Source organism: Alligator sinensis, unplaced genomic scaffold (assembly GCF_000455745.1).
Source record: "Alligator sinensis unplaced genomic scaffold, ASM45574v1 scaffold1801_1, whole genome shotgun sequence".
NCBI lineage: Eukaryota > Metazoa > Chordata > Crocodylia > Alligatoridae > Alligator > Alligator sinensis.
Window position 1 is genome coordinate 290528 of NW_005842608.1, and position 27226 is coordinate 317753.

The window sequence follows — 27226 nt, forward strand, 5'->3', positions numbered from 1 at the left end:
GGGGGGAGCAATATTCAGGCAGGGAGAAACCGGAGATGCTTCCCACAGTTCTAGCTCTGGGCATCATTGCAAAGGCATTCAGGGGTTTATGGGAGAGTCTCCAGATTTCTCTTCTGGAAGCCATTCATTTGCAAAATGTTTTATGATGCTTAACAAGGCTGTCAACATTTTGCCTACCTGCAATCTGGTGATCAAAGTCCTCCTGGTCTCAGCTATCTAAGAATGGAGAAACTGGGCCACAAAGAGGCTTCTCTTGGACGCTTGCAGGCATTAGGGACTACAGACATACAATGCCTTGTGCCCCGCGCTGGCACCGGTACCCTAACAGCTAGATGCGACCCCTTGGGCCAAGCTGTCACTAACGCTGAATGGTCTGGGCTCTCAAAGCCATTGCTAAATGCCAACGAGCCATGTTGAACCGAGTCGCGTTCCAAGCACAGAAAGCAAACCCAGCTCTGCGAGCTCGAGGCGTGGGGAGAGGATCTTTATGGGGCTGCTGACAACAAGGAGGCTGCAGACAGTAACTGCGGAGAACCTGTAAAGACCTGCTCACATTTTACTCCTGTTTGCTGAGTCTCTGCCGTGCGAAAGCAGCTCCCTCCGAGCTCTGGAGTACATTCCAGCTGCTTTCCTTGTGGGAGAGGGGCCGCTCGGCCATTGCAAGCGTGCACAGCTCGAGGGTCGAACGCACCTATGGCAGCTGTACAAACAATCCCCTGGACGACCGCCGAACCAGGCAAGTTGCTGCTGCCTGCAGGGGACTGAGCTGGCCCCCAGGCCAGGACTCGTGGAAATCGAACACGGGTTACTTTTCGGAGTGCTGGGCATTAAGTGCAGTCACTGGAGCAGGCTTAATCGCACATAAATCTTAAGCAAAGATCAGGGATCAGTTTAAAATCACAGGGTTTCGTGTTGAACGCCAGAACGGCATGAATATCAGATGATCTTGACATAAAACCATCCATCAATCCCGGGGTTGTGCCCAGCCCCTCGCCGGCCTCAAAGCTTAGCAGTGCTTCACACTGGTAACAGACCCCAAGCGAGCAAGTGGAAAACGTTTTCCCAGCGTTGTTTATCCGCCCGCTGCCACAATCTGAAAGGCCCGACCGTGCAGGCTTGTAAAGAAAGAGCTCTCGGACGATCACACTCGCAAATAAATCCCTCAATGAAAGGCTCTTCCTACAGACTATCAGGTGAGTTAGCATTTAGAGACACAGATGAACAAGTGAGATGACTGCATTTAAGAGCGCTGAAAGGCACTATAATTTCAACCTGGCTACAGAAGGCTTGAATTGCAAATTAGCGGTCTCGAAACCCTAACCATATTAATTTTGATGTCTGCATCAGAAAGTACATGAATGCACTATTTAAAGTCAAAGCAATCTGGTCTGACGATTCTCCTGTGCATTGGGAAAGCTGATTGGAAATGAAAAACGCATGCACTGAAGGACGATTGCCAAGATTTACCCCCATTCCCATGGTAATGGCCTCCTTCAATCAGGTTCAGCTTTCCAAAGCATATCAGACACTTCTGAAGAGAAAGTCTAATGGCTCCTTTTACTATAGGTCTGACCTGAAAGTATGTAACCTTGATGGGAAACCAGGTTTGATCATTCTTTGCTGTTTTATTTCCCTAACTCAACTTCCCTCTGATTCTCCATGTGAAGAGCAAGACGGATTCTCTTCCCTTTCCTACAAAGAAGAACACAGCACACTTTTGATAAGAGTAGAAAGCTAAAAGTGGCGTCAGTACCCACTACGCAGCCTCAGAGTTTGCCCTTACAACTTCCTAAAACCATAAACAGTCTTTTGGCGGCTGAAAGCTCCACTAAAATCACAGGCAAATAACTGGAAATACAAAAGGGGCCAAAGAGATGCTATCAGCACTTAGACTTTACAGGCAGCAATGGGCACTGCTAGTAGGACTGAGTGCAATCAGCACATGACACACAACAGCAGCATAAAGCGATGTGCTCCGTTCCCTTCCCCTGCCTCCTCACAGGGAGCAGGCCTGAGCCTCGCTGCGTTCCCTTCACCTGCCTCCTCACAGGGAGCAGGCCTGAGCCTTTCATCCAGGGATTCCTTGTGGCTAAGTTAGCACCTTGTGGGGGTTTTCAATAAAATCTTTAAATCAAACTCGAAAGTCATTAAAGGATGCAATAATCCAGCAGACTCCTGGGTAAGTTGCTCCAACAGGTCCTGAGCCTTGCGGTGAATGACTGGCATCTTAATTTGTGCAGCAAGTAGAATAGAAGAAAATCACAGGGGTGGTAGGTATCAGTCGGCCACGCTCCGTCTCAGTGCTGCTCAGCCATAGACTCCTACACGTCGCATTAAAAGTGGTAACAGCTGCAATGTGATTTGTGCTGGGGAAATTAGTTATGGCCCATGTGGCTACAGGCAAGTCGCTGACATGGCTTGCAACTATGGGACAGCGCCAGCCCTGAATCTGTACAAGGTAACGGTACAGAGCTCAGCAAGGTCCCGGCCGCTGCCCGGCATCTCAATAAGACTGGCAAACCAGCCAGGGGAGACTCAAATTACTTTCAAGCGTCACCTCTGCTGCTCCAGCTGGCATGGGAAGCTGGAGCATCTGGTATTCAGGATCTGAGCAGGAGAGAAAAGGCACCAATATACAGATAGCTGGCTGAATAACCACCAGACAAATGCCTGCACACACCTCTGAAAGGGCTATTGTGTGAGGTGTGGTGCACAGAAAGCAAAATGTGAGCTGGGAAACCACAGGAAGATTAGAGGATGCTATGTACACCACCGGAGAATGCTGCCTCAGCAACTTTGACAAAAAGCTGTTTTTCCCGTCTGGAAGGAGGATGACACAGGAAAAACCCCGCGCGTGGAGAATTTGATCATGCATTTAAAGAGGGGATCTCTGCTCCACTTCCCAACAGCTGGAGCAAATCTGTGGGATCAAGCCAAAGCTAACACAGATGTGGAATTCATCCACAGGCTCTTCGCTCTGAAATCAGCTGATCCTCTTGGACTGCTCCTCCCTCCCCACTCACGCTGCGCTCCTGGTAAGTTAAATATTGCCCGCGGTGCGGGAAGCCCGCTGGAACAAGAGCTGGGGAAGTGCACTCCTTTCCAGGTGTACCAGATATGGACGGACGTGGGATGACCAGCTCATCCAGAAATAGATCTGGCACCTTATACAGGTGCTTAGGAAACCTGGAGCGGAGAAACCGGAGTTGCCAGGTCCTTTCATAATCTCATCTGGACCAAAGTCATCAACCAGCTGGAGCTGAATCAGGACCCCAGGGTGCCAATTCCTGGTCCCACTGTTCACACTCAACTCTTTGGCCCAGCATTTTAGAGCATCACGTGCTCCTTTACCCATCTTCAGTAGAGTGACTGGAGACCCACAGACGAGAGGCCTGACAGCACTGCAAAAGGTTATTCTTGGCTGCTTTGCTGCTGCAGACAGGGATCCTTTGCTCGCTTTCTTTCTTCCATCCCAGCAACTTGGAAATGCATCAACACTCGGGAGAACTTTGAAAACCACCCTAGAAGAAAGTCTCTGCAATAATAAATCTCTCTGTTCAGATGCCCCGAACAGCTGGGACAGGCTCTTCTCCATTGGGCTACAAAGCAACCGAGCTCCTTGGATGCGCTCTCCAGGGAAGATAGAATTTGCTTCCCCGGTGCATGCTGACGGGGAAGGGAACCCCTCTGCTAGCAGCTGCTGCCTGCTATTTTTGGTTGTGCTGACTGATTTATCAGCCCTGGACATACTGACTCGCTAGCAAAGCCTAGCCTGGGGTGTGACTAGCCCTGGCAAAGAAAGTCCAGCTGCTTGCATGGTGTGTGTGGGGAAACCCAGAACTGGCGCTTCTTCCCCCACACGCTTGGCTACCTGCTGGCCCCCAGGAAGATCCCTAGGAAGGGTGGTTTCCTCGGTAGTTACATTTCTCTACTGTCACGCAAGCTGGGTGAGGCTGCAATAGGTGCCATGCCTGCCTTTATCCAAGTCAGATGAAGACTTTTCAAGATGTTCACCCCCAAAAGGAGCTATGAGAGCAATAATGACGTATCTAACTGCAACCCGTGTGTCTCCTCTGACCCTGGGAAACCTTGGCAAACCGAGTTAATTGAAAAGCTCAAAGGCATATCCGACAACAGGGATGAGAACATGTTCCCAACATGGAGGGCTGCTGCTTTCCATTAAATGAAATGCAATGCAACATTTCCTCCAAATTTGCCCTTGCAGCCCGTGTTGCCAGAGGCTCATGAGTTCCCTTTGAAGGGCTTTTAAAAGGTCTCATTTTCCCCCACCCCAAGCACAAAGCACACATCAGGGCCCCTGGGTTTAAAGTCCTTTCTGTGGAAAGGTCAGTCTTTTGGCCAAAGTTTCTCACCAGTAGGCAAATTCATTTGGTGCACGGAGAACATGGGGGAAGGAAAGAAAACCTGCGAGAGCCGCTCAGGTGCAAAGGGGTCTCTGAATGAAAACTGTTAGAGCCCAACATTTTCTGTCCATGAGGCTAATTCTGCTGAGGAATCGAAGGCCCCAGACTGGGAGGCGCTTCTGCAGATTCCCTGACGATGCCTTTGGGAATTTGTGCTGGGCTCACGATGGAAAGTTTTCAGCTGGGTTGTAACCCTCCCTCGGGGAGCCTGCAACGGAAGCCCAGCGCTGGGCCGAGACAGGAAGCAAAGCTGCCCGGTGCGCTCTTTGGGCGATGTCAGCAGCGATCGGAAGGTAAAGCCGGCACTGCCGGCCTGTTTTGCTGCAAGACCAGAAGCAAAGGGGTGGGAGCCCCCCAGACCCCACACAACATGGGTCTGCTTGGGAGAGATTGGCCGCAGGGTGGGAGCCGCAGAAAGGGGGGTTTTGCAAACAGCACAATACAGCGAGCTCAGTACTAAGACACTTAACCAACCCCAGGCTCTCTCCTTCCTCTCCCCTCCATATGCAGATGCTATTTGGATGTGTATCAAGCAGGCAGGTCATTTTTCTCTCCTGTGGAAGGCAGACAGACATGAGCTCAACTCTTGCTGGTCTCTCATTACAAAGCCATCAGCCGAAATACTAAGAAGGGATCCCAGCTCTGCAGTTGGTCCAATAAAAGATAGCGTGCTAAGAAATCCTTGCCTCTTGTACAATTCCTGGACCACCGTGGCTACCACACCACTAACGCTACCACAAGAAGGCACCTGTAGGTCTTGCTCTGCTGGAATCAGTGACGACTTCCAGAGGATGTGGAGACGCAGGCTGGTTTCCCAGAGCCGGCTCCCTGTCTGTCAAGCAGATTGGTTCCAGGGGGTTGAGACATCCCCAATTGTTCGTGTCACTGCCTTCTCATGGTCAAACGCCCTAGGGGACCCCTGTCCTCACTCGCTCTCGATGTTAGCTTGCAGCTTGCACATTGTGCCCAACAGGATTTACAAGAGCAAGGGGCCACCCAGGCAGCACACGCAGCAGGAGGGGAACAACAGAACATCCCGTCGTCCGTGGATTTCAAATCCCGTTTACGCCTGTCCTTGCAATCTGGGCTTTGCTCAACAGGGAAGAACTCCTTCCCAGCGCTCCACTTCCTCCTGGGAGCGCCGATCCCCACTGATGCCAGGAAACCAGGGCACTTACATTTGGCTGGATCAAGGCAGGGATTTTGTGGAGTGACACATGCAAGAGGACTGTGCTTTACGGAGGACAGGGGGCTTTGGTTTTTACCGAGTTGCTACTGCCCACTGAGAAGCAATGGGAAACCGAAGGCCGCTGAGGAGGAAGGAACTGGACCTGGCTAGTGCAATACCCAGGATCCAGGTAAAAGGCCGGGACAGTGCCCAGTGCTCCTGCTGTTGTGCACTGAGCAGCCAGGCATGGAAATGTCGTTCTCCCTCCCCTTTACACGCAAGCCCCAAGAGGACACAAGCTGGTTCAAATCGGCTCTGCCCCGTCCTCCTACTCCACGCAGGAACTTCAGTAAAACCATGCTGTCTCAGTGGCTCCCAGTGGAAGCTCCTCTGCACTCCCCTGGGCCCTGCTCTGTAAGCCCATTAGCACAACCCAGATGTATCTGTGGGCACCGGGGCTCTACTGGCAACACCACAGCTTCGTTGTCAAAAAGCAACTGTTGGAGAGCAAATCTGCATGGGGGCACGGTGCCCGCCTGCCAGGCTGCACCCACAGCCCTGCTGAATGCAACAGGGCAGCCACTCAAGGAACGGGGGGGTGAAAGTTAATGCCGTTTTCTAGTCGAACCCAAGCCAGCACAGGATTCCCCCCTACATATTTTCCCATCTAACTATAAGCGTGCTCCCTTGACGAGGCCTGGGCCACCCCAATCCCACCCAGCTCCCAGTCAAGCTGCTTTGCTTTCTTTTTTCTGTGCATCCCCCTGCCTGGGGCCACTCAACTCGCTGACTCCAGTCTTGGCCACACTGCACCGGTCCACACCCCAAAGCCAGGCCTGGTAGGCAGTTGTGTAGCTGGAAGTAGGGTGCGCTGCCCTGGTACGAGCCCCGTCTAGACCAGCGGAGATGCTTATTGCAGAGCCCCTGGGGTGGCAACTGCAGCGGAGATGAGGCCGCGTTCTTACACACCTCGCTCCGCTAAGTTTCCACTCTCGCGCTGCATGGGGAGCCCTCACCCAGCTGCCTGCTCCATTGCAGGCCACAGTACATGGCGCATATACCGCCCATTCAAACACTCCCATTGCCGCACATCAGTGTTTCCTGCACTAACACCCCCCCAAGCGGGAGCTGAGCGCTCCACTGCAGGACAAAGCAGCACATGGCTCCCAAGCCCTGGCAGACACCGCAGAGCGAGTGCAGGAGCTGCCTCATTTCCTCCCAACACACATTTCACAGGCTGACAGGCTGGATTTCCTGCAGCCCGCATCTGATACGAAAACATCCAATTTGTCGAGCAGGGCTTGGAGCGCCTAAACAGTGGTTAACATGCTCTGCGGAGAGCGGCCTCGGGGCTCGGAGCTGAGACCAAACGTGGCCTGGTTTGTCTGAGGTTTTCAACTTTTAAATGGAGTTTAGTGCTGGGGACAGGTGCCAGACTGCCAGACCGTGGGCCCGGTGGTCAGAGCAAGCACAAGGCAGGCAACACCAAGGCAAACTCTGCCTGTCCCAGTGCTTCTGGCTTACGTTTCACAGCCAGCAGATTGCTGCGGGCCAGCCTTTTCCTAGACAACAGCAGCACCACCAAGCCCTTGGCTCTTCTCATCCAGGGATCTCAAAAGCACTTGAGAGATGAGGTCAGTGCCACAATCCCTGAGTGGAGAAGAGCCCTCTCAGGGTCACCGGCCAGGTCAGTGGGAAAGACGGGTAACAAATCCAGGTTTCCGGGATCTCAGCCCAGTGCTCTACTCATTTGGCCCTGCTGTCTTTATCTTGTCGTTCAGGCTGACCCACAGTTCAGGGGCCCTGGGTTCAGCCTCTGGCTCTGCCCTAGATTTCCTGCCAAACTGTGAGCAAACACCATGGCCCTTCAGCTTCCCCCTTTTCTTCCCCCTTTTCTTCACTCTTGCTGGTTTAAGCTTTCCAGCTCAGGGACCACCTCACCGCTGGCCGCTGCAGTGCCAAGCCCACGGGGGCCAACGGAGATACAGCTGTCGCACACAACAGCAGCACCAACACGGCCCCAGGCTCCTAAACATGCACAAGGGGAACACAAGGTCCCTGGAGCCCGGCTTGACCTGAACACTGAAGGTGAGCACACGTGCGAGTGCTCACACGCTTTGAGCCGCTGTGGCCTTGCTACCGATGCCTGCATCACTTTCCTGCCATTTACTGGGCGCTTCCACTTGCTGGGATGTGAGACGTCGACGTGCTGCAGACCTGTTAGCTCCTCTGAGCCCGTGGGACACAACACACAAAGCCTTTTACATACGGTGTTGGATTGTCCAGTGAGGTCAGGCCTCTCCATCCCCTAAGCCCTTTGGTGGGGGTTTGCGCAGGGGATCCTCAGGTGGGTGGGCCTGTTCATCCATCAACTCTTCTTTCAGAAATGCTCGTGCATTTTAAAGGACAAAAGGCGCCTCCAAATGCAGCTATGCTACCTAGTCCACAAGGGTCAAGGCGGGCCTCAGGCTGGAGAAGAGAAGGACAGAGGAGTTGTAAAAGTGGTTAAAGGAGAGCAGTGTGCAGAGGCGAGCACATGCTGCACGTCTAGGGAGGGTGTTATCCCATCTCGAGGAGCTCAGTAATAACGCTGCTTCAGATCCTGCAGTGCCTTCTCTCCCAGGACCCCAGGGTGCTTCAGGAGCACACGCTCGCACTTCACAACCCTGCCGCCAGCTAGCACAGAGACAAAGCGAGCTGGCAGAAAAGCCAGAGACAGAATCCAGGAGGTCCAATATCACCCGGCAATGACCTCCCTCCATTGCCAGCTCCCCCGCTCCTCAAGCGGGGAGAGATTTTGGCTGCCCTCACCCCTGCCTTTCTGTGGCTTGGCTGCAGCCGGGTTTCATGTTGTCACCGGCGTAACGACAGAAAGGGCAAGATGTGGCAAGGAGGGAAGTGGACGAGCTGGGTCTCCGTGCGCCCAGCGGGGGCCGACCCAACCTCCGCTGCGCGTTGAGCCGAGTTGCCATCCTCCATCCTTCCTTTGTTCAACAGAACAAAACCAAATGCATCGCAATCAGAAAAATAGCTTGGGAAAAATCTGTCAGCCCCAGACATTTCCTCAAGCTTCAGGTTTCCAGTAAACTGGAAGCGAGTGGTTAAGAGGCATTTGCTAACCCACCAGCAATAAACTAGTCAATATAATGAGACTTTCCCCTTACGACTTGCTACCCGAAGGTACACAGAGGAAATGTGGTATTTGAAAGTAAATTAGGGGGCTTGGGTTTCAGCGCTGGACAGGTTTCATGGCAGAGTCATTAGCTGCTCATTATTGCTCTCTTTCAATTTCCTACTCTCCTCTCATTTCTCCCATTACCCCCAGCCCACGGCAGAGGGGGTGCTGCTTTCCTGACAGGGCTCTCAGCAAACCCAGCCTTCAGCGTGGCACGGCTCCAGGTCCAGGACACTGCGGGACGTACGACCCTGCCCTCCCTGGGAACTGGAAGGAGGCAATGCCTGCGGCAAATGCATTCCCACGGAGCACGACTGACTCCGACGCTCAGCTGGCACAAATCAGATGCGTCTCAAAAGGATGACAGCAATGCTGCCGGCCGGAGGGACTAATAGCTCAGACCTCTGCAGTGGACTAATGTGGGTGGGGGGGTGTTTCATAGAGGCTGGAAAGGGACCTCACACCTAGTCCAACCCCATGCTCAATGCAGGGCCAGCCCCAACCACATCATCCCAGCCAAGGCTTTGTCTAGCTGGGTCTTCAAGACCTCCAAGGATGGAGATCCCCCACCTCTCTGGGTGACCTGTTCCAGTGTTTTACTACCCTCCTCATGAGAAAGTTCTTCCTAATAGCTAACCTCAACTTTGCTTGCTGCAATTTGGGGCGTGTGGGAGTCCGGATGCTCAGATCACTGGAACAGAAATGGAAGGCAGGCCCCTCTGCAACCAAGCCTTCTGGCTCAAACCACGCTCAGGTCAGCCGTAACCCATGGCAGTTTGATGGCTGCAAATAGAAAGATGTCCTCGTTCCAAGAACCATCACTACTAGTGCAGTCCACTCATCCGTGCCCTCCAAGGATGGAGATCCCCCACCTCTCTGGGTGACCTGTTCCAGTGTTTTACTACCCTCCTCATGAGAAAGTTCTTCCTAATAGCTAACCTCAACTTTGCTTGCTGCAATTTGGGGCGTGTGGGAGTCCGGATGCTCAGATCACTGGAACAGAAATGGAAGGCAGGCCCCTCTGCAACCAAGCCTTCTGGCTCAAACCACGCTCAGGTCAGCCGTAACCCATGGCAGTTTGATGGCTGCAAATAGAAAGATGTCCTCGTTCCAAGAACCATCACTACTAGTGCAGTCCACTCATCCGTGCCTTTGTCAGCCCCAGTTCATCAGCAGAGAAATCAGAGACTGAAGGGGAACAAGGGCCGAGCCGTGCTTCTCACCTCAGGAGAGGGGACGTTTCCAAGTCCCTACTCGTGTCTATCGCCAAGACGGCACAGAAGGAAAGGTCTCGCTGTCACTGCTGCAGCCACACCTGTCCTCGGGACAAAGAGGAACTTGGGTTTCCAGGGCTGCCAGACAGGATCCCCCGGGCAAAGATCAGCCGTACGATGCTGCAGGACATGGGTCCCGTGTCACCTCGGCTGTTCTTGCTCTCCATCGTCTCTCTGGCAGAGCAAGAGCACCGTGCACCACGAAATACAGAAATACAAGGAGGGAATGAAAGAGCTTGCCAGAGAGGCTATGAGGGAAGACAGATGTGAAAGGTCATCCAATGCGGGCCCAATAAGTTATGCCCCCAAACGATGAGTTTGGAGTCAAACAGCTATCTAAACACAAATGTAATAAGGAAAAATAATAATTTATCCCTCCCTCTATGGGGAAGGGATATTTTTCCTCCGTGTCTGGAAAGGACAGGGGTACGGTGGGGGTGTGGGATGCCAAATGTACGTTAAGGGTCTCCCAAGGTCTCCAGTCTCATCCATCATTCATTATAGGCCAGCCGCCAAAATTACCTCACATTACAGCATGGATTTCCTATCTGCAAAGTTTGCTTTTGCTGCTACCGTTGGCTCGGAGGGAGCCAGCCCGTAGCGCTGATAGCCATCTCGAGGTCAACGCCTCCAAATCCCAAGTCATTAAGGAACAAACAAAAAATGTAAAAGCCTGGAGAGTTCAGACAGAGTTCCCACCAAACACAAAGGCCTCCAGGATCCACAGGGAAGCGGGGATATTTTTTTTTTTCCACTGAACACAATGAGGTGTGACTGTGGGTTTGTAGCAGTTAATCCAAAAGGGAACTTTAAACAATTGAATCAAAAAAACCCAACAAAACCCTCTTGCTGAGCAAACAATGCAGCGCCTGCTAGGGCTGTCACCAGTCCAGGACTAGCGGGGCCTGCACGGATGTCTTGGCCATGGGGAGCTTCCACGGGGAAAGCAGTCTTTCCAGGGGATACACCCGCAAAGGTCACTTAGAGCCAGCAGCAGAGCTAGGAAGAGAAGGGCCTGACCTCTGAGCCTTCACCCGGCCCGACTGCAACCGCTCCACCTCTCTGCAGCAGGCTGGGCTTTGCCTGCAATGTAGAGAAAGAAACCAACAGTTCAGGTCCAAGCTCCAAGGGGTTAAAGGATGCATGAGATTCACGCCTTAGCCATGCTCTGGGTGAAGCCTGCGGAGACCTATCCCAACCTGCCTGTTCCTGAGCACTCTTGGCTCAGCTAGGGATGGCTCTTAAGTCCTCCCACTCACCCCGACTCCTCTGTGCCACCGCAGAGGGAAGTGGTTCCCATCTGCAGCAGCCTGTGGGGGATTTCTCCTTCCCATTTGCCACAAAAATCCCTCCCGGAGCCGCTCTAGGCTAAGCTGCGAGTGACGCACTTTGCAGGGCTGACTCAGGGCCGCAAACTCTTGTTCTTAAAGGACACTGCAACCACAACCGCACCCCAGCGACGGGGATGGTCCGTGCTGCTGCAAGTCTCCCACGGGGCAGCCTCGCCAGGCTAACCGCTGCCTGGGAAGTAGGGCTGATGACTTCGGGCACCACGGTTTGCTTTGGAAACGTTCTCCTTCCAAGTGTCACCTTCTCCCTCCTGCCGCCTGAAGAACGTCAGCAGGGCGGAGACCACGGACCACGAAAAGCCACAAGAGAAACCTGCACCTGAGTGGTTAACGACCTGATCTCACCCATGACCTCAGAAAGCTTCCCATGAAACCGCTCCTCTTCGCCTTCCTGTTCCCAAAACCAAAAACTCAAATCCTTTTTCCAAAACGGCTGCAGCTCAGAAATTCAAGCCCGGCCAAGACAAGCCAGTGACGTCTAAATACGAAAATGTAACTGCAAAACTAGAATTAGCAATTAATCAACTCCACATGTTAAAAACCCAATCCAGAATAATACATACAGCCTCGATGTAAGGTTAGCAACGGGGGATACACATGCATAAGAGATTAGACAGATCACTCCCATGTGCCCCCCTGCCCTTCTATTTTACAGCATTTCTCATTAAACTGTACCATAAAGCTCTTTGCAGAATTAGCTACCATTACAGAGCAGACAACAACGGAGCGAAGAGATGTTTTCAACTGAGACCTGAAAGAAGATGGAGAGCGGACGGGGCAGACCGACCGCCGAAGCCCGCACAGGGCAGAGCTGCAGAGAAGTGCCAAACAGCGTCTGCTGCTATAGTGAAGCAGAGCAGATGGGGACCAGACTCCGCGTCTATAGAGAGTGGGTGTTTATGGCACAGATGAACACGCTCTTTTTAAACAGAGCAGCACGTTCTAACCTGCTGCCATTAAGTGAATGGGGAAAAAGCGTTTGGCGAGTAGCAGATGAAAGCTGAGCCCCTGCAGGGACCTGCGTGGAAGTCCTGCAAAGCTTCCCGCGCCTGCCAGCCTCGACCGGGGAAAGCGAGGTGTGAAGCACGCTGAGGAAGTGTCATCAGCTCCTGCAAACGCCTCCGCTACGCAGGGCCCCAGACTCCATCTGCAGACAGCAGCAGTGAGCCAGTATGTCAAGGTTTCGTCATCTTCCTTTTAAGCCAAAATACAGAGGTTTGCTAGCGCCAGACCCACTACAACATAAACGGGGGCAAGGTCAAAACCTGCAGTCATCTGCCAGCTTTAGTCTGGGAAGCTGCAAAATAAAACAGCCTCATGGAGCAGCGAGAGTCTGTTGCTCAGGGCTGAGGCATGCAATCCTGCAACTGGGAAGGGAAGAACTGATCTCACGACACGGCCGATCCCACGTGAGCAGAGAGCCCTCCGTGGCCCTGTATTTTAAATGGAGCCTGAGAGCAATGCAGAGACGGCAGCAATTCGTACCGAATTAGACACTGCCTGCCCAGAGCTGATGACAACACAAACCTCACGGGGGCATTCAAAATGTCAGGTAAAATGCACGGTATTCATTACCTCACCTTGCAGTTGTGCGCAGCTGGAAGGGGCGGCTTACGGGCATAAGCACCAGGCTTGAAATTAGTCCGGCGCCAGAGACTCCAGTCTCAGCAGAGTCAGCACCTCCCTTTGCCTTTCTACGCTGGGAAATGGAGCCCCATGCGACTCTGCTCAGGGTTTCAGGCTAAGACTTTCAATCGAGACCATGTCTGTCCTATGAGGATGCTGCAGATTTGGGGCAAGGTGGGCAGCTGGCCATGTGCTCCAATCCAAAACTCCTCGTCCCACTGCCCACTAGCTGCCGCCCTCCTCTTCAGAGGTGGCTGCTGCGTGAGCAGAGCGTGGGGCACACTCAGGAACGAGGACAGTGGCTCTAGAAACAGGCAGTTGTTAAAACAGTGCAGGGAACGGGCGCGCAGGGGAGGGGAAGCGTGAGTATCCAGGACATTAAATAGAGGAGGAAACAACGTTACCAACAAGATCAGAAAACAGGATGAGAGGGTTTTCAACTCTGCTGGATTTGGCAAGCGCCAGCTGCGATGACACGGGGCGCCGGGAGCAGGACACGTTCAGCACGTGAGGCAATGGAAACGCGGCTGCAGCACCAATGGAAAATCTCCTGGACCTGGAAGAATTCACAGATGCATAAATCTTTCATCTCCAGGCTTTATTAACTGCTTGACGATGCAAACGAGTAAGGCAACCGAGGGGAGCTGGGCGACCACGTCAACTCCTTTGAGCTCAACCCTCTTGGAAACGGTCGTAAATGAAAGCAATCTTTTTTTTTTGTTGCAGAAGAGAGGCTAATTTATCTCTTTTGTTCAGAATTTAATGTCAATGCTCTGAAGATCCCAGAGTCCTCCGCTCCCGTCAGATCCCTGCCACTTTGTAAGCTCCCCCGAAGGGATCCAAATGCTGCGCAACACCTGCTGGGAGGCTGCCCCTTTCATTGTACTGGGAACTAAAGACAGGATTAAACTCTTGTACTGGAGTCGAGTGCCCCGAGACTGGAGGCTGGATGGCCACAAGCATCTGAATTCCACCAGGTCCCCGAGCCGGACCAGAGCAAAGGCTGGCAGAGAGGATTCCTTGGGAGTCACCTGGAGTTTGAGGCTTTGTGCATCGGCTTTCAGAGGATTTTTGCCTGCGCCACTGGAAAGCCCAGGTAATGAACACACACACGCTAGGAACAAAGGGTGAGTCTGCCAGGCTTCATCACACAAGCAATCTGCCTCTCCTCCCCTTCGTTACAACAGACGGGACAGGAAACGTTAGCCAGCCAAGACTGGGTAATCAGTGGGTCTGCAGCAAATGAAATCAGCTAATCCACTCATCTCCCAAATGGCTTTTTCCAAGGATCTGCTACAGAGGCTCTGAGCACGGCTGGTCAACCCTTCTCCGCCCCGCGGTCAGAACTGATTAAATGCAGCCGGGGAGTCAAAACTCCAACATATTCATCTCACTTGGAAGCTCTGCAGTTAGGCTATTAGCACCAAGCATTCCTCCCTCTCCCCCCTTCTCCCAGTCATTCTTCAGTTATCTTGCTTCATCTTGATGCTGTTTCCAGGAACACGTAGCAGCGGGCTCTTGCAGTCAGCCACCAGCCGGCTCGGCTGACGGGGAGACTCTGCAGCTACAACGACCTTTTACTACCTTCATGCAAATTTTACAGGAGGAAAAAAATCCAACCTGAACCATCTGTTTTCTCCCCTAGTGAATTCTCTTTTTTTCAAAGGGCAGAAGCACCAGCTCTTCTCCAACATCCACTGATCTGAACAAAACTTGCAGTCCGCTTTCAACTTGCTCTCAGAGATCCTGTTAGGCCTGTTGTGTAGCAGTCAGCCGCTGAAACAGCCCAAGTCAGCCCCAGGAACCTCTCCACCTGACAGGTGACCTGCCTCAACCCTGCGCGTTCACACAGCTGAGATTCAAAGCCAGGCCTCGATCTCGGCGCTTCCAGCCAAACCGAAAGAACGCCCTCGTTTTCAGAAGGGCAAGGCACCGGTGCTTCCCCTGGCAAGGGGCTTTTCTGGATGAACAGCTCCAAAGGCTTCATCCCACGACAACCAAAACCTGTGCCGCCCATATCATTCCACACAGCCCAGATGCTGCGCTCAGTCACGAAAGCCACCGGAGGGGAATAGTCCAACAGTGGTTAGGAAGTTGTCTTAGGACTCAGGAGACCGGGGTTCACTTCCCTGCTCTGCCTGAGACTCCTTGCACGAGCGCGTTCAAGTAGCTGTCTCTCTGCAGCTCAACTGCCCATCTGTAGGCTAGAAATAATAAGACTTCCCCAGCGCAGGTGGTGTTGAGAGGTTAGATATATTACAGATCCCAAGGTGCTCACATGCTGGTGTAGGGAGAAGTGGGGCCCAATAGGTACCTGAAACAGAGGTGGGAGGATATGCACCCCGGCCAGGGAAGTGACAGGCACATATTTTTGGCCTTTCTGGTCGATTAGGTGCTGCTACTGAGCTCCTGGCAAGGGGCGAGCCCTCCGGCAAAAGGCCCCGGGCGTCCCTGGGTTTAATGAACACCAAATGGAGTTTGGCATTGCTGGGTAATTTCACAACACAAGCAAACAAGTGAGGAAACTTCTGTAAGACACAGACAATGAGATCATTGTCGGCTAATTGTGCGTTCAGACAATTGTTGCATTCTTCTTGCTGAGCGCTCTCTAATTAGGGGGACCATTTAAAGTCTGTGTTTGGCATAGCGACAACTGTGTGTAGGATACATGGCGAAGTCACAGGGCGCGGAGGAGCATGAGGTGGGGTGGTTCTTCATTTCTTTTGGAGCCTTCCTTGCTAAATAAAGACACTTGAGGTGTGAGCCAGCTTGTTTCTCTGTCTGCAGCTATACACGTGAATACAGCCGCTCACAGTTAAGCTCTCGCTCAACAGTACCTCGTCTCCAGGAAAGTTGCTCCATTAAGCCTCCATCTTCTACACAAGTTTCAAAAAGTCTTTTTTACTCCTGAAGATTACTGACATCAGAAACAAGCCATGAAGCCGAGGCTGCAGAAGACAGCAGCACGTTCCTGCAGAGGGTCGGTGGTGAACAAGCAGGCGTCTTTCTCACACGTTCCTCCTCACACCGAGACCAGATCAGCATCAGAGAAGTTTTCCCAAGAGCTCCGATGCTTTACCCTAGATACAGCAGAGAGCAAGAACCAGTTCAGATCCACATTTCGTTGGTCCTGAACCAGTTACATCAATGGACAGACTGGTGGGTTGGGCAGGCCCCGGGCCCCTGCTATGCGTCCTTTAAGGGACCTTGAAGCAGTCAGTGCTGTGGATACACCACTATTAGACTTACCACAGGAGAGAATAAATGCATCGCTGGACTAGAAGTCAGAGCTAGATTAAGCAAGGTTGGGACCCTCGGCTGCCGGCAGCCATAAAACACTGACCACTGCGTGGCTGCACACTATTAGATGAGGCCAGCACCAGCCTGTGTCTCGGGGACAGAGCGAGCTGTTTTCTCCTGGTTGTTAACTCAGCCCTGAGGCAGATAAAAAGGCCTTTAGGTTTGCTCCCTGTTAACGGTGTTGAAGCTGGACTTCCAGTTCTGACACACGAGCACGATGACGTAACCGAGGGCCGTGGTTATGCCAGGCCCGGCCACGAAGCAGATTCCAGCTGCTGCGGGTTTCCACAGACTTGGATGACGAAGGGTGCGGACATCAGAACAATTTAGCATGGGGTAAAAGGGAGCAGGGCTTCCCCACACCCTGAATCTCTGCAAGAACTGCCCTTAGCAGGCTACCGCCCTGTAGTCAGTGGAAGCTGAACGGAGGCAGCTGCTCCTTCAGGGACGGAGGGGAAAATTGCTGTGGCTTAGCTACCACTTAGCACCGGGTAGGAGCATGCATACGGGCCGTTGCTCTAGCACAGGCAGAGGTAGCCCGAACCCCTCCACACCCAAGGGAAATTGTTCATTTGTCCATGCAAACCCAACCTGGGGCGGGTGTAGGAGGAAAGGGACACTCTAGTACTAAGTAAGGAGATGCTGCTGTTTGGAAACGAAAGCCCAGCTGTTGCAGCAGAAGTCCCAACGCCACCAGGAAACCCCATTCTTTGTACACGATGGAAACAAAGCCTCAGTGCGATTAGAAGGGAACGTCTGTCCCGTGCATTGTGTCCGCTCACTAAGTGAACATGGGAGAAATCAGTAAGTCTTCCAGCTGGTGCTGACGGCATGCCAGCGCCCGTCTGCAGGGATGCTCAGAGGCTGCGCTCGTTAACAAAGTCACACCAGCAACACGAGGTGGGCACTGCGTGGGCCTGCCGGGAATCTTTTGTGAGCATTTAAGCAGACAATGGCAAACTGATCCTAAGACACAGGAGGGGGAACCAATGTGGCAAGCAGGGAAGAACGTATGTGGGCCAGGGAAACTACTTATAGATCGGTAAATGGAAAACATCCTCCCTATCATCCTTCAGCAATCTCCGCTTCAGAGCTGCAACAGTTACGGGATCCTGATTTACATAACAGCCCCCCTGAACTGGCTTACCAAGATCTTCCTACAGAAAACCATCCCTATGGTCAGGGCCTTGTTATGTTTTTATGTGCATAGGGTCAGAGACTAGATCTCAAAGGGCTTCTGGATGCTGAAATAACAGAAATACTACAAAAAGGCCACAGACGACCACAGATTATACCATAGGTACCCTGTGGTCCTCCATAGCCCACCAGTAGGCTCCAAAGGAGGTCAGTCTAACTGGCTCCATTACAGAAGGGAAGCGACCTGCCCAAGGTCACCCAGAAGGACCATAGGAGAAAGGGAATGCAGTCCTCATCCAGTGACCTACCTGCTAGGCCAATGGATCTGCAAATGGGTTAATTTGGCATCACAGGATGGAGATTAGGGATAGAAGTCACCAGCAGTGGGAAGAGAGGCTTTGAACAAGCCAAAGAGTACACCACGTTTCAAGCACTTAAGGTAGAGGGGCAAACCCACACCAGGCAACAAGCCGTCTGCCTCTCACTCCATTAATAATCCTGTTTATTTGCAATAAATACAGCATTCGTCCAGGCCCTGCTTTGGCATCGGTAGCCTATCTTCTTCCTGTAGCAAAGGTGGTATATTTAGCTGTGTGGGTATTTTTAGTGATGACTTTTTTTTTTTTTTTTTTTTTTACCAAAATCTAAAATCCACATATTTGGATAAATATCATATGATTGGCAAATCCTGTTGATTGTGCTTAAGGACCTTCATTGTTTTCCACAAAGGATCATTCTTCCAATGCATAAAAACAGCAAGATGCTACAACACGTCACCACCATACTAAGAATAACGCACCCTTATGCAGCACCTTTCCTCAGGGCTGCCGCAAGTTATAGCCTAGAACATCCCTGTAAGAGATCAACCCATTTTACAGATGAGCAAGCTGAGACACAGGGTGCGTCTTTGGCTTGCTTTTGCTACTGTGACTTTTGCCTAAGAGTCATCAAGCAGAAGCCAGAAAGAAAACCCAGGAGTTCTGACTCCCAGGTCCCCTTTGTGTCCCATGCACGGCACAACAGTCCCTCAACACTAAAGTGAGGAGAGATGCTGGCTGCATGGCATGATGACCACGAGGAATCCTTCTCATTTACTAATCGCCTTTCATTTACCTTCTGCTGCACCTATGCATATTCCCTCTGACAGGGATACCATGTGTTGAATGGACATCCAAGCAGAGGTGGCCCTTGCTCCACCTACCTCGGCCCAAGGCGACCTGAGAAATGTTTAATCATCTCCGCTTCTACGCAGTGACTACATCTCTTCAGTGGGATACCTGCAGCTTTCTCTGGTGTCCCCCCCAACACTGATAGAGGAGAGTGCCTGAAAGCTGCATAAATAAAGATGCAAGGAGGACAAGAAGAGGACTCTTAGCTAGGCCAGCTGCTCATCCATCCATCTTTGCCTGCTGACCCAAGCAGGAAAGTCAGCCACCTTCTCTCTCGGCCCCTGCTGAGAAGCGACTGAAGCAAATGCACACAATCCTCCCGTCTCGCTCACTGAACAAAAATGAATACCGTGACGATCGGCTTCTTGCCAACTGAAATGCCCAACTTGTGTACCGGACCTTTGGCCAGCTGGTTACTGGTCTTTTTGAAGGCAGACCTCTTCCCCAGACCCGAGCACTTTAGCCCCAGCCCTTGGCTGGGAGCAGAGACTTTGCAAACACCGCGGCCCAGCCAAGAGACCTGATTAGAGATCCGTATCCCCATTTGTGTACAGCTGGCTAAACAGCAAAGGCGGCAGCATTTTCTTTCATGACCTCGCAGCCAGAGTCAATGTTGCTAAGCTACAAAAGATCCGTTGCTGTGGGTTTCCAAGCCGAGGGGCAGGAAAACCCCAGCAGGGGCTGGGACAAGGCTTCAGCCATCCAGAAGCCGGGAGGACAGCAAGGGAAAGTCTGTCTGCAAACTGTCCCCAGCGCTGGGGCGTAGCAAATGTGGATCTGCAGGGAGGCGAGAAGGAGAAGAGACCTCAACAAAGCCAAAACATGCCTTGACTACCCATCCCGGCAGCGCACCCTGTCCACTGAACTGCAACGGACTCCAAAAGCACAGAGATACCCCGCCAAATGTTTCTAGTGATAGACACAGCTCTATCTTACGCTGCTGTGAGCGGGTGTGAATGGGAGGAGACCCACCCTGCCCCTGGAGGAGGTGCAAGGCGAGCCGCAGCCGAGTGTAAAAGAGCCACAAAAATCAGGCAGAGGCATGCGGGCAACGCCGCGGGATCACAGCGGCCTTTGCGCCTCGCCCGTGTTCTGCATCTTGTTGGTTTACATACTGCAAAGGCGAGAGCCAGGAGAAATCCATCTTGCGTGTCATAACAAACCCGAAAGGTAAACAGAACGGAAAGGCCAGGCATATTATCCAATTAAACAGGCATGCGAAGCAGAGAGCCGAGATGGGCAGCGCTGCTTTTCGGCTCTTTTCAAGAGGTCCAAACAGGCAGGACAGGAGGGGTCAAGGGAACGCCTCCAAACCCACACAACGCTCCGCAGGAAAGCAAGGCGGGGTCCCCCGGGAGGAAGAAAGCTGTTTGGCCTTGTGAACACGTATGCGAGACACCTTCACTGTAAAGCCTGAAAAGTCCTAACAGCCACTCACAGCTCCCATCGCCTGCCACAGCGCCCGCTGCAGATGCCTGCCCGAGCAGCCAACCTTGGGCAGAGGACCGTGCGCAAATGCCCCATCCCAGAGCGCTCCAGACCCGGAGAAACTAAACCGGAGCCAGGTGGCTGCCAGGAAAGGGGTACCCCCACGCAGCCCTGGCTCGTCTCGAAGCCTGCGGCATTAACAGAGCTTGCTCTGCATATTGCAAACCGCACACACAGAGTCCTAAAAGGTGGAGGACAAACACCGAGGGGCTTAAGGGAGCCAACCTTTCAGCGGGGCTCTGACCCGGCATCAGCTGCTCAGCAAGAGCACGGATGCTTTTCACTTCCACCCAGCACTTCTCCAACCCCCATCCTGTCCCCTCTGTCTGTGGGGCAGGAGGCCACAGAGGGCTTCACCCCGCACAGAATAAGCCGGCGCTTTTGGGTGTTAGTTTTTAAGGAAGAAGAAGAAGAAAAAAAAAAGCCTATTCTGGCGAGTTCCCCGTTGCTGAACCCTCCAAAGGGCACAAGGGCTGGTCTCAGGCAGCAGCTCTATTGAACACTTCCAGACTCCGTCTGGCTTGCTGGAACCCAGCCCATTCCCGAGTTCCTGCAGGCGAAGAAAGAGACCCAAATACGGCGGATCTGAATGGACTCGGGGGTTTAAGGAGAGGGCGGAGTGGGGTTAGCACCTTCCCTGTACCCGTGCTTATTACTTGCAGTGCAGCATAATTCACCTCTTCTAAGTCTGGACCTACCTATTATAAAACAACCAGGATTTTCAGAGCAGCCCCTGCCCCCACTCTGGCTGCAAAAACCTTGCATCCCAAAAGCTGTTCTCAATTATCCCACCCTCGCTGCCACTCTCAGGGAAGCAGCAGGTGGCAGATCATTAAAGTTTTAACAAAGCTCATTTGGAACCCGCGAGCTGAAATATCTCCTTGCGTGCTACCATCCCGCCGGACCCGAGAGAGGGGCCCAGAGAAGATCTAGCCCAAGTGGTTTCCAAAGTGTCTTGGTTCTGGTTGATTAATTAATTAAAGAGAGCGGAAAGGGGCAGGGATCTGCTCTAACTCCCTTTCTATCTCTATCTGGGCAACGAGGCACTTGGACGAGCGTTTCCAGAGACGGGGAAGATGGATAGACCGCCTCGGGGAGCGTATGGCCAACACATGCTCTGATCCCTGCCCCCCCCCCGAGCCTCTTTTAGGGTGTAAACATCCCTTCTGCTTCCTGAGTTTTATGGAGAGACGTGCATGTTTCCCCAGCTCGATGGAAGTACCTAGTGCTTCTCAGCCCTCCTTGCCCAAATCAAGCCCTCTACCATCCCCAGTCCCCAGTGTGAACCCCAGGTGCCTGCCAGGGCACTCCCACTCCGCGGGGCTCAGGTGGAAGAGCTTCCTTACAGAAGTTTTCATCGAAGCCAGGACTGCGCAATCTCTCCCAGGTGTACCGACGACTGGGCTGGGGAGTGCCGGGGTCACACACCAGCTAAGATCTGCGTGTGTTGCAGGAAGGGAAGTCACTTGATGTGGATTTCCTACATATACACACACAGAGTCTCCTCTCGAAGTATTCTTTAGGACGGCCCTGTAGCCTCTTCAAAGCACAGCGGCATCGTTCTTTACACGCTCAGCGGTCCTCTAGTTTCTTCCCTTTCTTTAAGCTCGGAAAACCGCAAACATCTGCTTGCCCAATTTCAAACTTCCCTGCCAGCAAAACGAATGGACTGAGCATGGGGACCAAGTCACACTCTGCCACTGCAGCCCACAGACACTTCACTAGCATCAGGTAAGACACCAGCTAGTTCCCCCTGCATTCAGAAAGCCTCCTTTAGGGAACAGTGTATTTAAAAAAAGAAACACCAACCTTTACAGACCATTCTGGCCTGCTGAAATGCAGGTTTCATCATGGAAACACTGACAACTGGCTTAACAACAAGCCACTGTAAGAGAGGCACGTGTGCAAATAATGGGTTGGCTGCAATGTGTTGCCCTCCCCATAAAAATATCTCCACTGGGGGGAAAATCCATCCCACATTCCTAGCCGCCGCTAGGCAAGCCCAGGCTTTCATACCCCATCTTTCGTCGGAGGTGAAGACTGCCAGAGAGATGTCTGCTCCAGACAGAGAGGGAGAGAAAGCAGAGGAGGAAGAAAGCACGTTAGGGCCATCAGAAAAAGGTGCCTTTGGGCATAGAGGGGGTGGGGGGAAGCGACCAACCCTGCGAGGCAATCGCTGCACTGGGAAACCCCAACCTTAAATCAGGAATGGGACTAGAAGCAAACGACTTTAGTTTGGAAACCGGCACAAGGTGCATGGAAGCAGAAGGGGCCTTTGTCGGCCTGGCCACAGGACATGGTGGGTCAAGGCCAGGTTGACCACGGTCCCATGCCTACAACCTAGGCCTGATTTCAAAGGACTCTAGGGATGGGGATCCCACCCCACTTCCCACAGGAGCCGAACAATGGTGACGGCACGTTGCCGGCTACAGGAGAGCACAAGAGTCATCATCCCTAGTGCTCTTAACTATGCAGAAGCTACTAAAATCAGTGCTTGGGAAGCACAAACTGGACCGAGAAAAAGGCAAAGTCCTTTCTGACAGGGAGGAACTGCCGTGTCCTTGCAGCAGAGCTGTTGTTGGCTACGTATCCCTCGGCTTCAGGCTACTTCCTGGCAAAATGCGAAGGAAAGGATATTTACTTAAAAACCCACAGGCGGACACTGCAATTCTATTAAAAAATACAACTGGCGTTCATTCTGACAACTTCCCACTGCGGAGCCTGGCACTCAACGCCTGCCATGGCCAGGGCGGCCAACACACACTCAGGGCAGACGCCTGCGAAGGGGGCCAAGAAAATTAGTTATGTGGTTAGAAAGAGATGGTTGCAAAGGGAAAAATCAGCAACGTGCCCAGCAGGCTGTGCCAGAGCAGTGCAATGTTTCAGGGCTGATTCATAGCCTGTCCACGTCCAGGCGTCATCCCCCTTTCACCTATTCGTCTGCTAGAACGCTGTTTGCCGCAGACTGCATGCTCACCCGCAGGCAGTGCAGGGTTAAAGACAGACTGATGGGCGCAAGATGGGCAGTGCTAATTAGAAGCAAGCTCCTCCCTGTGCCCAAGAGGAGCAAGATAAGGATGATGTTGCATAAGCCTCCCCCTTCCCAGCCAACTCAGAAATCCCCTGTCTGTGCGCCAAAAAAAAGAGCAACAGCCATGGTTATGGCTTTTGTGCCATAAGGAAAAATTCCCAAGCCCAGATCTGGCATCGCCCAAGTCCTATGACTCATCTAGTCCAGTGGTGGGCTTGGTTCTGGTTTCAAACCCAATCCAGAAGGTGCCGATTTCCCAGTTCCAGTTCGGATGTACCCCGAGGCTGGTTCCAGCAGCAATCGCACAAGATTGCTCCAAGGTTTGGGGCTGAAAACGTGTACATGACTTGCAATACCTGGGCGGCACCTCACCTGGCTTGGCCTCAAGCTGCTGCCCTATCCCAGACCTAATCCTGGCCCAGTGCGAGCACCAGCTCCTCAGCACCCAACAGAAGTGCCAGAGGCTGGTCTGGGGTCTGTAAAACTTTGCTACCCCTAGAGCTGAGGCAAGGTGAGGGGGTGTCCTCCTCCAGACTAGTGAGCAACAGTGCACACAGACACATCACCATGCCAGCTGAGATCTGCAGGCCCAGCTCTGCCTTCCTTTGCTCTTGCAGGCTGAAGTCGGCGTTGAAATGTGAACTGCTCAAACGTGATGTTTCTGCAGCTGACTCGCAGCGGAGCTTCTGCCAAGAATGTTAATAATTAGAGTGAATTAACCCAAGCTTTCTGTGTGCGCAGGGTCGACAGCATCTGCAGACTGCAGAGCCCTGCGCTCCAGCCCAGGGGGAGAGGGATGAGGGCAATGCTCCAGAACCACTCTCCTCCAGGACAGGCTGCACCGCCCTGCCCCGAGGGAACGGGCCCTGTTGGCTGCCACCTTCCTCCAGCTGTTGGAGAACGTGGAGAAGCAGAACCGAGGAAGAGAGGCAAAAAGTAGGAGCCATGCTATGGGCTGCAGACATTGCTAATCCATTCCCAGCAAGCCCCCACAGCCCTGTACCTCTCCTCCAAGCTGCATAGCTGTGAAGCCCTCGTGCGTCACATCTTCCTTGGAGTCAGATGACAGCATAAAGCCCCATAAAACCGCAGGAAAAATAACATCTCCCAGCGCTTTCTTCACGAGGTACAGGAAGTTTGCTGCAACCAAAGCTCCAATACACAATGGTGGCGTAATCAAGAGATCAAACAAAATCTACGGTAAGATACGCCAAGAGCAGACATCTGGTGTTGCTAACCCAAAGCTCTTTGCAAGATCCCTTCTGGTGGATCCAAAAAAATCCTCAGCTTTCTGCTGGCAGGTCAAGAGGGCAAGAAAATTACCACGGTTGGAGGCATCAGTGTGTCCTGGCAGCAGTGTGTCCCGACTACTTCCATGCCCGCATCGCAGTTCTGTGCCACCCTCCCCATAGTTTATGTGACAGCCAGAGAGAACGCCCAGGCTGTACCGGAAAGGCAGGAAACACCGAAATAAAAGCCGTCTCCGCCATCCTAACCTGGCCCATAAGCACACGCATCATGAGAGAGTCCTTGTCCCAGGATCGCAGCCTCCCTTTTCCCCAAGGAACCTGCCTCAGTGCACAGAACAGATGGTGCTCAACGTACAGGACGATGTTGTATTTTCTCTCCTGGTTATTCAACGTAAGGGCTGCTCCAAGACGGAAACATCAGCTTCCTCACAGGCTTTTTCTGGGGTGCTTCCAGAGGAGAGTTTATTTTCCCACCACTCCTGTGAAAGGTGGGGGGATAACCCCCCTGTATGGATGAGGAACAGACATGGGCCTGGTGTTTTAAAAAGCACCGAGCATTATTTCTCCCCGCAGGCATTTAAAGCACAGCTCCCAGCAGCTCCGTTTGCAGTTACAAGCGCTCAGCTTTCCTGCAAATCAGACCTCACAAATTCAAGCTGGGTGCCACAAAGGCCACAACATTTGTGACGAAGAAGGGATGTGCCTCACCTCTGGTACAGGAAGGGCGAGAACCCATTTCTCCAGCATAGCGGCCAGTTGCCTGAACCACGAGACTCACCTTTCTCTCCCTGAAGTACCCTGCCCCATTCAGTGCCCACCTTCCGGCCTCTGCAACCAAGGCAGCCGGGGCTTTTGCTTTGCTGCAGAACTGGCTCATTCCCTGAATAAAACCCATGCTGTCTGCTGGAGGAGGCAGGGGTCCCGAGGAAGAGCCTGTGATTATGTAGCTGAGGCCTATACCGTAATGCACATGCACGAGCAAAACGAAATAAGCTTACATAGGATTATTATAAATTGTATGCACATTTCCACCACCCCCGTTCTGCTGCTTTCCAGTCTCCCTCTTTATGTAGCTTTGGTTAGTTTTGGATGAAGAAGGGCTGGAGTTTGCCCATCAGGTTGCAGCCTTCCAAGCCGCTGAAATAAAAATTCAGGCTTAACCTGACTTCTCAATTGTTCGGCCATCAGGCAGGGACCTGACAACACCCCGCTACAGGAATTCTCCAAAAAGCACATCCCCGCACACAGCACTGCTCAGGGTCTGGGAGGCAGAAAGCCACAAGCCAAATCAGCAACACAAAGCTAACCCTCAACCAGCCGCCCTGTCAGGAAACCTCATACATTTTCTCAAAAAGCCCAAAGAACCTCTGAATCACCCCCAAGAAAGCGGCATGTGTGAATGCACCAACATCAGCTGTGCTTTTAGCTCCTGCTGCCTCCTACATCCAGGTAAAATGGAAAGCACCACGGGCAGCAGGGATCTGTGTCTGAAATGGATGCGGAGGAGGCAGATATAACTGTGGCTGCATGCTGATTAATCCAACACGCCATAAACCTGCTTCGTACCCTTCCGACGAGACCATAAACAGTCTCCGAAATCCAAGCTGAAGGACTCCCAGAAAGCAGCCCTCAAGCCATGCGTAATTTGATGCGAGATCAGCCCCCACCCCCCTTCCAGACAGCTCTTCAGGCCTATCCGCTCCCCTTCCAGCTCTGCTTGCTTTACAAAATCCTACTGGTAAAAGGTATCCAGGTTGGAGCTGTATTAGTCTAGGGGCAAAAGCAATTAAAGCTCGTGGAAGAGGTGATACCTTTTATTAGATCAACGAGATATTTGCAAACAAATAAAGCTTGCAAATAAACAAACTAATTTGTTTGCAAATATCTCGTTGGTCTAATAAAAGGTATCACTTCTTCCACGAGTTCTGATTGCTAGTAAAAGGGACATTTTTCCTACAGGATTACAGAAATGCTAAGAGATTAATGTAAAACACACAAAACGAAGGGAAAGGATAACGCCCATCCCAGGGATTCAATCAACTCAACAAAGTGGAACACACTTACCTGAGGAAATGGGCACAATCCTACTTCACCTCCCTGCCCACCTCACAGCCTTTCCCCTAGGGTCATCAGCCCCTCCGGGGTTCCTTGAACCGCCTTGACCCTAGCATGACAAAACCCTCCCAAACCCGCTGTTCGAAAAGGACAGGGCATTGCTACTAGCTCCATGACAGCCAGCGTCCGGAGCAGATCATGCTAACTTCTGCACCGGACTCAACTCCCACTATTCCCGGAAGGAAAAGACAGGCCACTTCCAAGTATCCAACAGCCCTGCCCTACCAACCTCCAGTCAAAACTCCCACCAACTTCAAGAGTTTGGCCAAAATAATTAAAAAAACAACCACCCAGGATTGGGCCAGAGGAAGTCTCATGCAATCAAGCTAAATTTCCTCTGAAGGCTGACCGGGTCGTCCCCTCCCGACTGCCCGAGTCATCACACGACTGAAGCTTGACACTAATTTCTTTGCCTGAACGGGGACTTGACCAGGACCCATACTGTTATTCTGACCAGACTTTGGTTTCATGTTTTCTAATGACTGAAACCTGTTTCCTCCAGGACCTGACTTGGAGTTTTGCTCCCCCGGTTATCTGATTAAGCCTTTTTAAAACTCACATCTTGAAAAGCAACATGCCCAGGCTCTGCAGAGCGGCCCCCCCGCCCCCTCTCCGAATTAGGCTGCCAAAGCATTGGTTTAGTCAGATGACGAATGAAAAAAAAGCCAAGGAATGATGGTTTCTTGAACGGCTTCCAAGGGAAAGTAACCTTGAGCAGGA

General features: G+C 52.4%; 1 protein-coding gene across 3 annotated transcripts in view; it reads right to left on the minus strand.

Moving 5' to 3' along the window:
* NXN (nucleoredoxin) overlaps positions 1-27226 on the minus strand; it is a 56477-nt gene that overhangs the window by 16191 nt on the left and 13060 nt on the right. The window contains exon 1 of one of the 3 annotated variants that reach the window (XM_025214871.1): positions 7862-7912. The exons of the other annotated variants lie outside the window; for them this stretch is intronic. Within the exon in view, the coding sequence (XP_025070656.1) occupies positions 7862-7897 (36 nt within the window). The 5' untranslated portion in view covers positions 7898-7912. Of the gene's footprint in view, positions 1-7861; positions 7913-27226 lie in introns of those variants that run through there. 3 annotated transcript variants of the gene reach the window in all.